The sequence below is a fragment of the Sciurus carolinensis genome, chromosome 2, assembly GCF_902686445.1.
Source record: "Sciurus carolinensis chromosome 2, mSciCar1.2, whole genome shotgun sequence".
NCBI classification, from domain to species: Eukaryota; Metazoa; Chordata; class Mammalia; order Rodentia; family Sciuridae; genus Sciurus; species Sciurus carolinensis.
The window spans coordinates 92,283,734-92,295,962 of NC_062214.1; the positions used below are offsets into that span (position 1 = coordinate 92,283,734).

General features: G+C 46.2%; 1 protein-coding gene and 1 pseudogene across 1 annotated transcript; one reads left to right on the forward strand and one right to left on the reverse strand.

Moving 5' to 3' along the window:
* Nucleotides 1-229: 229 nt before the first annotated feature.
* On the forward strand, nucleotides 230-689 carry LOC124977417 (60S ribosomal protein L32-like). Its single transcript, XM_047540954.1, has one exon. It carries the CDS (start codon nucleotides 272-274, stop codon nucleotides 677-679), a length of 408 nt encoding a protein of 135 aa, XP_047396910.1. The 5' UTR covers nucleotides 230-271; the 3' UTR covers nucleotides 680-689.
* Nucleotides 690-1,653: 964 nt separating this feature from the next.
* On the reverse strand, nucleotides 1,654-11,169 carry LOC124978265 (programmed cell death protein 7-like; annotated as a pseudogene).
* Nucleotides 11,170-12,229: the final 1,060 nt, after the last annotated feature.

A 12,229-nucleotide genomic window follows, 5' to 3' on the forward strand; every position in this document is an offset into this window, starting at 1 on the left:
TTGATTCTTAATTTTTTTTTTATTTTTACAGACTGCATTTTGATTCATTGTACATAAATGGGTTACAACTTTTCATTTCTATGGTTGTGCATGATGTAGATTCATACCATTTGTGTAAACACACGTGCATATAAGTTTTCCAAAGTAACAAAACATAACAGACACAAGATTATCTTGATAGATAAGCATTGAATATCTTTTTAAAACATTTGTGAAGAGCTCTTTTCCTCCGCGCTGCCTGTGGAGGTGGCTGCCATCTATATTCGGCATCATGGCTGCCCTCAGACCTCTCGTGAAACCCAAAATCGTCAAAAAGAGGACCAAGAAGTTCATCCGGCACCAGTCAGACCGATATGTCAAAATTAAGCGCAACTGGCGGAAACCCAGAGGTATTGACAACAGGGTGCGGAGAAGATTCAAGGGCCAGATCTTGATGCCCAACATTGGTTATGGGAGCAACAAGAAGACAAAGCACATGCTGCCCAGTGGCTTCCGGAAGTTCCTGGTCCACAACATCGAGGAGCTGGAAGTGCTGCTCATGTGCAACAAATCTTACTGTGCTGAGATTGCTCACAACGTTTCCTCCAAGAATCGCAAAGCCATTGTGGAAAGAGCCGCCCGACTCGCCATCAGAGTCACCAATCCCAACGCCAGGCTGCGCAGTGAAGAAAATGAATAGACAGTTCATGGGCACATTTTTTGTGTGCTTAAATAAAACCGTAAAAACCGTTAAAAAAAAAATTGTGAAGAAACAGTCAAGAACTTGATAAACTAAAAGTGATGTTTATATAGTTTTCCAGAAGTTAATTTTCAGAAATAACAAGATTGGCAAAAAGCAAAACAAACCAAAACAAAAAACTGACATGCCATAAGATAGATCATGTCTAAGCACAACGGTATTTATTAATTAATATAAAAAATAAATTTTGTCATTCTTATTTCCTTTTCCCCCAACTATGACTACATGGATGTTTTGAGAAGCTTGAGTTATTAAGAAAATTCCACAGCTAAACCAGCTCCTACAGTGTGACTGAGTGAGATTAATTTCCCACTCCCATAGAGAAATTTCTATCCTGGGAGATTCTCAATAAGTAGACACCTAGCAACTTCAAAAACCAAGTGGTTTCATTAGAGTGGGGAACATGAGGAAAATAAAGTCATTGTCCACTAAAACATCATCCAATTTGAGTATGGGTCCTCTTCAGATTTTCTATGTTCTCTGCATGACCACTAAGACAAGGCCATGATGTTTTCTGGCAGCCCAAACTGTAACCACTGCCATCTTCCTAACTCGATGTCTCCCAAGCTACACCAAAACTAGGATTAAGAAAACTGAAAGTCAAACTTTTGACTTTTACTCTACGGAGTTAGGGTTCTCTGGGAAGCAAGTGACTTTACACTTAGTTATTGGTGAAGGGCTGCTAAATCCACGCAGCACACACGTTCTGAGTATTTAAATGTATTGAGTATACTTACCCATCAAGATACAAGGAAGCTAGATTAAATTAATAAGTCACTCTGGACCAAGCCCCTCAAAACAGAGGCAAATTTAACCAAGGTTACTGCCTGGGGTAATAACCTCAGTTCACCTAGGTCCTTTCCCGCAGAACCATATTAATCTCCTGATTCAAGAGGTACCTCTGGCCAGGACAGAGCATATAAGAAAGCTTAACTTCAGGCTAGGGCAATGACACAGGGAGTTCAGCAGTTATGGTTTAGTCTACAGCACAAGATGGCAGCACCACTAATATTTAGAGCTGGAAAGAGCGCTGGCTGGACCACACTCCTGGAGCATCTTTCCTAATGCAGCTTAATGGCGGATGCCCAGATGTCTTTGCTGGGGACCAGGGGAAGGACCCATCCTTGGGGAATGGAGTCGCCTTTAGGATGATCGGATGGCACCATGTACTGATCCCAATCATGCCTTATCTGGATGAGTGCTGGCAGGGAGTGCTCAGCTCGGAGGTAATACTGTGGGAAAGGCTTCAGGAGGTGAGCAGGCAGGAACTCATCTGAAAGAGAAAAGACAGGATACCACGCCATTGTGCTTGATATTGAGGGTACTTCAGAAGCAGGGTAACTGAGCCTATGATTATGACAAAATGATCAAACATTTTTTATTGTACTCATTGAAAGGAAAGTGCAATGCAGACAAGCAACTCAGAAACCAGGCAAGGAAATCCACACATAGAAAGTTTATTTGTCAGTCCGAGTCTGACAAAGGCCTCCGCTCAGAAAAGGTGAGAGAGGGCAGGGAAAATTTAACTCTGGGGTATTTTATAGAGCTGGTTTGGATTGCTTGCGTAGGCTAGCATGAGCTGCCTGTGTAAAGCCTTGCGATGGGCTGATAGGACAATTGAGGAGATATCTTAATTAGGTCAGTTAACAGATGGCGAAGGGAAGGGGGAATGGGGAGCTATCTTTTAACTTTGGTTTCTCTGCAAGCACCTCTCTAGGGCAGGAAAGCAAAACTTATCTCTAGGGCAGGAAAGTGAAACTTATTTTATAAAGTGGCAGTAAGATTTTAAAATGGGTGCACAGATGTTAAGCCTAGGACCTAATACCCATGACTTGCATGATGTAGTTTAGAGTCTCAAATCAGAAGGCATCATTTGTTGCCTATGGTTAGGGCAGTCTAAGGTGGCTGGATGGGGGCAGGGTATCAGGCAGCCACGCTTTGTGCAAAAGAACAACCAATCAGATTCCGACAAATAAAATCCTGGTGGCATCTTGCAACCACCCATCAATCAGTGGAGTCCCCAGCCAATCCCAGAGGAACACAAGTCCCTGCAAGATCTCTAGCCAACCCAGGGGGACACTAAACCCTCAATCCTTCCCCCGCCTCTCCAGGATGACAAAAACACCACCCTGCCCGAGTTGCGGCAAGACTTGCTGGGCCCTTGTCTTTGTTGGACTGGTGAATCTCACCCAAGAGCCGATCCCAATAAATCTTTGATCAGCTGCTTTTGGTCTGACTCCTTTTGGCCACCTGCATCCGATCTTACACTTGGTACCAAAACCCCGTGCCTCCCCCATCAGGGTCAAGTTTCACCCTCTCCTTCAAATGAACCAGAAAATTCCTGCACTGCTTTGTTTCTCTTTGCCCTGCCAACAGAAGTGGGATAAGTTCCTGTGTTTCCCTTGGCCTTTTGGTTTCACCTTCCATCATGGGGGTCTGCCCATAAGTCGAGCATGCACGCCAGACCCCACCCATTCCACTTGGTACCCGTAGATTGTGGAGATGTCTCAGTCTCTGGCCGACCCCACCTTCCATTCTGGGCCCCCCAAAGCTAAGGAGACACCCAAGCCTCTGGCCCGCCCGCCTCCATTTCTTGGGTTGGCACGATCAGATTTTGGAACACCTCTTTTTGTTCCTGTTCACCCTCCAGGTAATACTGAAAGGTCATGGGAAACACTGAGTCTTCTTTAGACTCCAAAACTTCCTTGGGTTATCTATATCTTAATTTTGCCAAATTAGGACTCACCCAATAAGAAACTGGTCTTTTACTTAACTGTGGGTTGGCCTAAGTACGTTTTAGATAATGGCTCAAAATGGCCTCCAGAGGGAACTTTTGACTTTCAAATCCTCATTGATTTGGACAATTACTGTCACTGGACAGAGAAATGGTCACAAGTGCCTTATGTTCAGGCCTTTTGGGATCTACACTCTTATCCCTCCCTTTGTTCTACCTACTCTACTGCCCAAGTTTTCCTCGCCAGGGACGGTCCCATTATTCTCCTGCATCTTCTTCCTCGTTTTCAGATCCACTGGAACTGCTTTCAGCTCCACCCTCCCGTCCTCGCCCTCCTTACTCAGGCCAATCTTCCTCCTCCTCCTCTTCCTCCCCTCCTCCCACAGCTACAACTCCTCCACCCCCCCTTCTTCCTACAGCTACAACTCCTCCTCTTTCTCCTCCTTCTCCTCTCCAAGAAAGTCCCTCCACTCACTCAACTCTCTCTTCTCCTGTTAGTGCTCACACCCAATCCCATCAGGCCCTTCCACCACCAAACCCAGAACTCCTTTGTCCTCTTCTGGAAGTGGCTGGTGCAGAGGGAATCGAGCGAGTCCATGTCCCATTCTCACTCCAGGATCTTTCCCAGATTGAGAAACACCTGGGTTCTTTCTCTGCTGACTCGTTTACTTATAGTAAAGAATTCAGATAGAATTCAGACCTATGACTTCACCTGGCACAGTGTCTATGTCATCCTTTCTTCCACACTAACTCCAGATGAACAAGCCCGCATCCAGCAGGCGGCACAAGACCTTGTTGACCAAGCCCACCTGATGAACATAACTCTACCCACAGGCACAGCGGCAGTTCCACTAACCAAGCCCAATTGGAACTACCAGAAAGGCTATAGGGCCACCATCATTGCCCTTGCATAGTCCAATATCTCATAGCAGGCATGCAGGCAGTCTTCAATAAGGTGGCAAATTTTGATAAACTGAGGGAAATTACCCAGGATCCAGATGAGAATCCAGTCCTATTTCTTAACTGTCTTTCAGAGGCCCTTACCAACTGGACCCTGAATCTCCCTCTGGGGCTACAGTGCTAGCAACTCACTTCATTCAATCAGCCCCTGATATTAGAAAAAAGCTCAAACAAGCTGAGGAAGGCCCTCAGTCCCCTATCTGAGATCTGGTAAAAATGGCCTTTAAAGTATATAATGCCCGAGAGGAATTGACTGAACTGGTCAGGCAGGCTCGCTTACAGTCCTGTAGCCTGTGACTCCAGCGAAAACTTCAAAGGGGAACCAGTGCTCCCCACTACCAGGGGCTTGCTTCAAATATGGGCATGAAGGACACTGTGCCAATCGGTGCCCAAACCCACAGCCCCCCTCCAAGCTCTGTCCCACCTGCAAACAAGCAGGACACTGGAAGAGCGACTGCCCTATGGCTGGATCCTTTCAGGCACCTCCATGTGGGCATGTGACCAGCCAGGCAGTCCCTTCCCTTGAGCTGTTGGGATTCACAGAGGACTGAAGGAGCCCAGACGCAAGGACTCCCATCACCCTTGCTGAGCCCAGGGTAACGCTCCAGGTAGCGGGTAGGTACATAACTTTCCTTGTGCACATGGAGGCTACCTATTCTGTCTTGCCTGCCTACTCTGGGCCTTTGTTCCCTTCCCAGATTTCAGTTATGGGAATTGATGGAAAACCCTCCTTCTCAAACAGAAGAGCTAGACTAGCCTGTGCCCTGGAGGGACATCCTTTTACACATTCTTTCCTGGTCATTCCTTCCTGTCCAGTTCCTCTGCTAGGCGGAGATATTCTCCAACTCCTAGGAGCCACCCTACAACTTCTTCCCAGGGATACTACTACTCATCTTCTACTACCTCTGATTCTCACACTCTCTAGCACCCTCACACCACCTACTCTACCACTGCCCCCAGACCTGGTCAACCCTCAAGCATGGGACACCTCTAAGCCAGTCATAGCCAGCCACCACAAGCCAGTCCTTATCCAACTGAAACCTCAAACTAAATGTCCCTCACGTCCCCAGTTTCCTATCTCCTGTAGCCACAGGGAAGAACTTAAACCCATTATAGACTGATTACTTACTCAGGGACTCCTCATCCCTACCAGTTCCCCCTGTAACACCCCCATATTGCCAGTACTCAAACCCTCGGGAGTTTATTGCTTAGTCCAGGATCTCCACCTAATTAACAAGGCAGTTGTTCCCATCCACCCAGTGGTTCCTAACCCTTATACTCTTCTTTCCCACATCCCCCTTCTACTATGCACTTCACAGTCCTGGATCTTAAAGATGCATTCTTTCCAGTTCCTCTTCACCCTGACTCCCATTACCTCTTTGCCTTTACATGGAGCAACCTACATCCTTTAGGTCTCAATAACTGACATGGACAGTTTTAACCCGAGGCTTTTAAGAGAGTCCTCACTTCTTTGGACAAGCCCTGGCTCAGGATTTGGCCACTTGTGACTTGGGAGATAGTGTTCTTCTGCAATATGTGGATGACCTCCTCTTGTGCAGCTCATCCCTTCAAACCTCCCAAACTCACACTGCTCAACTCCTTAATTTCCTAGGATCTCGGGGTCTCTCTAGCCAAGGCCTAGCTTATACCTCTTCATTCACATATTTAGGCATACTCCTCACTCCTACCTCTAAGAGCCTCACAACAAACAGAATCCAAGCCCTCTGTGACCTACAGCCGCCCGAACAGCAGGTTACATTCTCTCCTTCCTGGGTCTGGCTGGCTTCTTCAGGTATTGGGTCCCTAACTTTGTGCTTCTTGCAAAACCCCTATAACAGGCAGCAAAGGAGAACCCTCATGGGACCCTTACCTCCCCCAATATGACAGCTAACTCTTTTTACAAGCTCAGGGATACTCTCACGTCCTCCCCTACTCTCTCTCTCCCTAACCCTAACTGTCCTTTCCACCTCTTTATGGATGAAAAACAGGGTGTTGCCACTGGCCTCCTAGCTCAACCAGCTGGACCTTCCTATAGACTGGTGGCACATCTCTCCAAACAGTTTGATTCTACAGTTCGTGTTTGACTGCCATGCCTCCAGGCACTGCCAGCAGCAGCTGAACTAACTAAAGAAGCCCTAAAACTCACCCTGCTCCAAACAATAACTGTGTACACCACGCATTGACTCTAGGACCTCTTAAACCATAAATCCGTTCCCCTCTTGAGCCCATCACAGATTCAAGAAGTTCATCTCCTTTTTATAGAAAATCCCACCATCACTCTGTTCTTTTTCTCCTCTCAACCCTGCTACACTTCTCCCACTGTCCCCTCCTCCCTTAACTGGCCAGCCATTCCTGTCCACAGGTACTGGAGGTCCCATGCTCACCCCATGAGGACCTCTTTGATCATCCACTCCCCTCAGCTGACTTACCCATTTTCAAAGATGGCAGTTCTGTGCTGGGTCCTGATGGACGCCGTAGAGCTGCGTATGCAGTAGTCACCACTGCTTCGGTTCTGGAAACCAGCTGCCTCCCAGAAGGGGTCACCTCCCAAAAAAACTTAACTCTTTGCTGTCATTTGGGCCCTCATTCTATTCAAAGGAAAACAAGCTAATATCTACACTGATTCCAATTATGCCTTCTTGATTGCTCATTCACATTCATCTATTTGGAAGGAATGTGGGTTTCTAACCACAAAGGGGTCACCAGTGGTCAATGTCTCCATAATTTCCAAACTCTTGGAGGCACTTCAGCTGCCATCCCGAGTTGCCATCATGCACTGCCGAGGACATCAAAATTCCTCAGACCCTGTAGCTATGGATAACAACAAAGAGGATTCTATAGCACAAAGGCTAACAACAAAGTCCTCAACAGCCCCCATCCATTCCCATACACTACCATCAAACCTAAATATTCTCGACAGGAGGAGGAAGACTTAATAACCCAGGGCAGTCATTCTGGGGATGATGACTGGATCTTCCTAGGGGATCAGATTGCTCTTCCTAAGCAGCAAGCTTACAACTTACTGAGGGACATTCATAACTCTCTTCATATTGACCCCAAACCTCTCCTGCAGTTTCTCCAACATCTCTTTTGTCTTCCAGGAATGAGAACTATTCTCCCGCAGGCCCACTCTGCTTGCCCTGTTTGCTCCACAGTATCCCCACAAGGGAGCATCAAACCCAAGCTCCCAACACACCAGATGAGGGGCCATCAGCCAGGCGAAGACTGGCAGATCGACTTTACCCACATGCCTAGACTCAAAAAGCTCCGTTACTTACTTACTATGGTTGATACCTTTTCAGGATGGATAGAAGCCTTCCCCACCTCCAGGGAAACTGCAGAGACCGTTGCCTCCATCCTCACTGGGCAGTTCAATCCCAGATTTGGAAATCCTGCATCCATCCAGTCAGACAACGGTTCTGCCTTCACCTCTCAGGTTGTGTTCAACTAGTTTCCAAAGGCCTCAACATCATCTGGAAGCTCCACAACCCCTACCAACCCCAATCCTCAGGTAAGGTTGAGAGGGCTAACAGCATCCTCAAGGATCATCTCACTAAACTAACTATTGAACTCAAACTTTCCTGGCCCAATCTCCTTCCATTGACCCTTACCCAAATTTGGGCAGCCCCTAGAGCCCCATCAGGTCTCAGCACCTTTGAGCTACTCTATGGGTACCCTTTCCTAATCAACCAAAACTTTCCAATCACCCCTCCTCCTCTGGCATCCTACCTACCCTATCTCACACTCTTTCACAAGCTCCTAAGGGAACACGCAGACTGCTACTTTCCTTCGCCGTCCACAGCCTCATCTCCAACTGGACCACAGACTGAATCAGCCATCATTCCTCTTCAACCAGGAGATGCGATTTTGCTTTGGGAATTACATCCTTTATCACTGCAGCCTTGCTGGACTGGATCCCATACAGTTATACTCACCACCCCGACAGCAGTCTGGGCTACTTCCCTTGGTACCATGTCTCTTGCCTTAAAAAAGCACCTTTCCCTGATACTCAGTCTTGGGCGTCCACCATGCAGGGGCCCATCAAGCTTAAGATCTCCCGCTAGTCCCCCATTATTCCTACTACTCATTAACTTCTCTCAGGCCTCTGTCCCAGCCTACAGGTGGCATTTCTATGCCTAGGAGACATGGCAGCAGGATGGAAACTCCCACTCTTAGGTCACAGCAGAAAAAGTCACAGGTGTGTTTGAGATATCATCCTCTATCTCAAAAATTTTAAAACTATTTCTCTTTCTTCTTGCTTTGCCTGTATGATTTGCTTTATGTATGACCAAACCAACACATACTGCAAAACGGAGTCTATTATATATGGAGGGAGCCCCTAAAATAGCTATAAAAAGCACTTCTCTAAAGACCTCTGGGGAAATTCTGCAAGAATCAACATCAAAGACCCCTGGACCCCAAAGTGGGTCTCGGGGGTTGATGGTAAAATTTACACAGGGCCAACAGCCAAATGCCCCATAGTTACACTTAGAATCTGGAGACTTTATACTGAGGTGGTTCCTCAAGTTCACATAACCATCCAAGAGCAGGAAAAGGAGATCCAATGCCAACTTAATACAGCTATTCATCCTAACATTAATCCTTTCTCATGCCTTGCCCTGATACATCAAGGTCTTCAACTTCTCAACCTGTCCAGGGTCAACAACATCTCAGACTGCTTCCTCTGAGTAGGTTTTGACCAGACCCCCTAACAACCATTCTTGTTGGTGCCCCCTTAACACTTCCTCCACACCTCAGAAGACCCCCCTTTCCACCTTTAGAGGGGATTCCCCTTTTTCACAACTTTCCAAAGAACTTTGCTTACTGTTACACTTCCTCTACCTCGGTACCTTGCAACCAAACCATATAGGTCTGTTCCTCAATGTTTGCTCCTCCAGGCTTCTTTTGTGGTATAATGGCACCCTAACAAAAAAATTAGATTCCAATATGCCCTTTACTTGCTGTGTGCCTTCTGCTTTAGTTCCTCAGCTAACACTATACAGTGACTGAATTAAACCGGCTTGCTCAGAATCCCATCCCTAGGATGAAATGGGCCATTTTCCTACCAGTGGTAGTCGGACTCTCCCTAGCCTCCTCACTCACAGCCTCCAGGTTGGGGGCAGGAGGACTTGGTTATGCAGTCACTACCACCCAGAAGCTAGAACAGTAACTCCAAGAGGCAGTAGAGGCATCTGCTGCCTCCCTGTCATCCCTACAAAGACAAATAACATCTATTGTCCAAGTTTCTTTGCAGAACCCCCAGCACTAGATCTCCTGACAGTGGAAGAAGGGGGAACATGTCTATTCTTAAAAGAAGAATGCTGCTACTACATCAGTGAAACTGGGATGTTTGAAAAAAAGTTGAAATTCTCAGACATCTGAATGAAAGGCTGAAGTAACAACAATCAAATGACCCCTGGCCAGAATGACTAAACTCCCCTCTTGTCACTTGGCTGATCCCTATCCTTACTCCTACATTAGTGACAGGACTCCTACTAATGATTGCTCCCTGTCTCCTCAGGTTCATCCAGAACTGCATGAGGGAGGTCACCAGAGTGACATACAACCAAATACTCTTGCACCCTTACAGTCGCCTCCCCACCAACCCTACTTCTGAGCCCTCTCCTCACGATGCCCTCTAAGAAGCAGGAAATAGCCAGATGAACTCTGGCACCTTATATCATCAGAAAGGCTGAAATGTTAAGGCCGTCTGAGGTGGCTGGATGGGGGCAGGGTAAGAGGCAGCCCACATGCACCAAAGAACAACCAATCAGACACTGACAAATAAAATCCTAGTGGTGTCTTGCAACCGCCTGTCAACCAGTGGAATCCCCAGCCAATCCCAGAGGGACACAAGTCCCTGCAAGATCTCCAGCCAACTCCAGGGGGACACTAAGCCCTCAAACCTTCCCCCACCTATCCCAGACTACAAAAATGCCACCCCACTGGAGTTGCGACAAGACTTCCCTGGCCCTTTACTCTGGAGGACTGGTGAATCTCGCCTGAGGGCCGATCCCAATAAAGCTTTGTTCAGTCAATTTTGGTCTGACTCCTTTCTGGCCACCCGCCTTTGATCTAACACCTACCACCTCTTAGCTTAAGTCAAAATCACGCATGATAAAAAGAGCTGCCAATTTAGTGTTTTCCTTTTCTATACTGGGTAAAGAGAACTTACCTGGATCCCCAAGTAACTTGGACTTGATTTCACATTTCTGAAGTAAAATTTTCTTTTTCTTTTCTGTGTTTCCTTTTCAATCCTCTTTTCTTCTCTTCCTCTTGTTCTCCTTTCAACATAACTCTAAGGGCTCTCTCTTCAGCGTCATATAGTCCAGAGAGTTTTTTAATGAGTGTTCTCAGTTACTGCGGATGGTTGTTAAAAAGGCTCATCTGCTGAGGCTGGAGGACAGACCCCTTTCCTTGCTGCAGCCTCTTTCTTCAGCTTCCTCAGTTTCTCCAAAGCTCGAAGAATGTCCACCATTCTTTTGGTGTCTGCTTGTTTTTCCCTCACTTCAGATAAGATGCCATCAGCAGCAGCCTTGAGTTCCTGCTCCCGCTTCTCCTCCTCCTGCAAGCATTTGACCGGCCAGTGGTCAATCTCCTGTGCCCATCCCACCGACCATGAGGCCTCTGCCTCCCACTTGACCTTGTATTCCCAGGCCCTTTCATGAAGCTGCAGCTGGTGGTGCCCGACCCTCTCTAGCCTCCACCGCACCTCACCCATATAGGTGGCCTGGGACAGTGGCTGTAACTGTTCAGCCAGTTCGGTGTGCAGTGGCACAACCTGGGCATGCAATAGGGACCAGGCCGCACCATAGGCCTCTGCCTCCAGCAGGGACTGACCCAGGCCACAGGTTAAGAACTTTATGTTAATCATGAAAACCAAGATATCAGACAGCCCAGTTAACATTTTAAGCCGGTTATTCCTGCCAAAGAATAATCCTTTAAAGCAATGAACATTGTACTTTAAACATTTTATAGAAACCAACACTCCATTGATTATCTGGCCACCTAGAAAAATGTGTGGGTTAGTAATTTCAAAGTCACCTTTACTTACCAACTTAAATTGAACTTTTTTTTTTTTTTTAATTGTGCTGGAGGTTGAACCCAGGGTCTTGTGCATGCGAGGTAGGCACTCTACCAACCGAGCTGTACCCCAGTCCCTAAGTTGACCTTTTTGATATAGTTTTAATCACATGAACTTAAATTTATTTGGATCCATTTTGTTTAAAATTTATGAGCATTCATTTATCTATAAGCCAATTCTGGTACCATGTAAACAATGTATAGACAAAAGCATGTATGTAGTCATGATATATAGTACACAGGTATTCACAAATATACATAAATAAGACAGGAAACAGATTTGGTAGGTTTTTTTTTTTTTTTTTTACCAGGTATTAGATCTCCACAGTTAAAAAAGTCACACAGTGTCTGTCAAAATCCTTTAGAAATTAAATAGTCTATCGCTTGTTTTTACAGTACAACTCAGTCAGAGGGAGGGAATGTACAGTTGGAATATTAGGAGTAGACTCTGTCAGCCATGATGGGCATTGAAATCAAAGGTTCAAGTAGTCACTTGTCCTCCATGAGGGCAGATTCACTCCCATTATCATCACTGTTTAGAAAACTCCAGTCAGACAAAATAAGACTGATTAGTATGTATATATATATAAATATATGTATATATAAATATATATTAATTTATGCATACAGAACCAAAGGTGAATTCACCAGAAAAACTGGACTCAAAAGACATAACTGGGCATGGTGGCACATGGCTATAATCCCAGCAGCTT

Excerpts from the sequence above, each read along its gene's own strand:
- LOC124977417 (XM_047540954.1), top strand. The coding sequence starts at position 272 with ATGGCTGCCCTCAGACCTCTCGTGAAACCCAAAATCGTCAAAAAGAGG.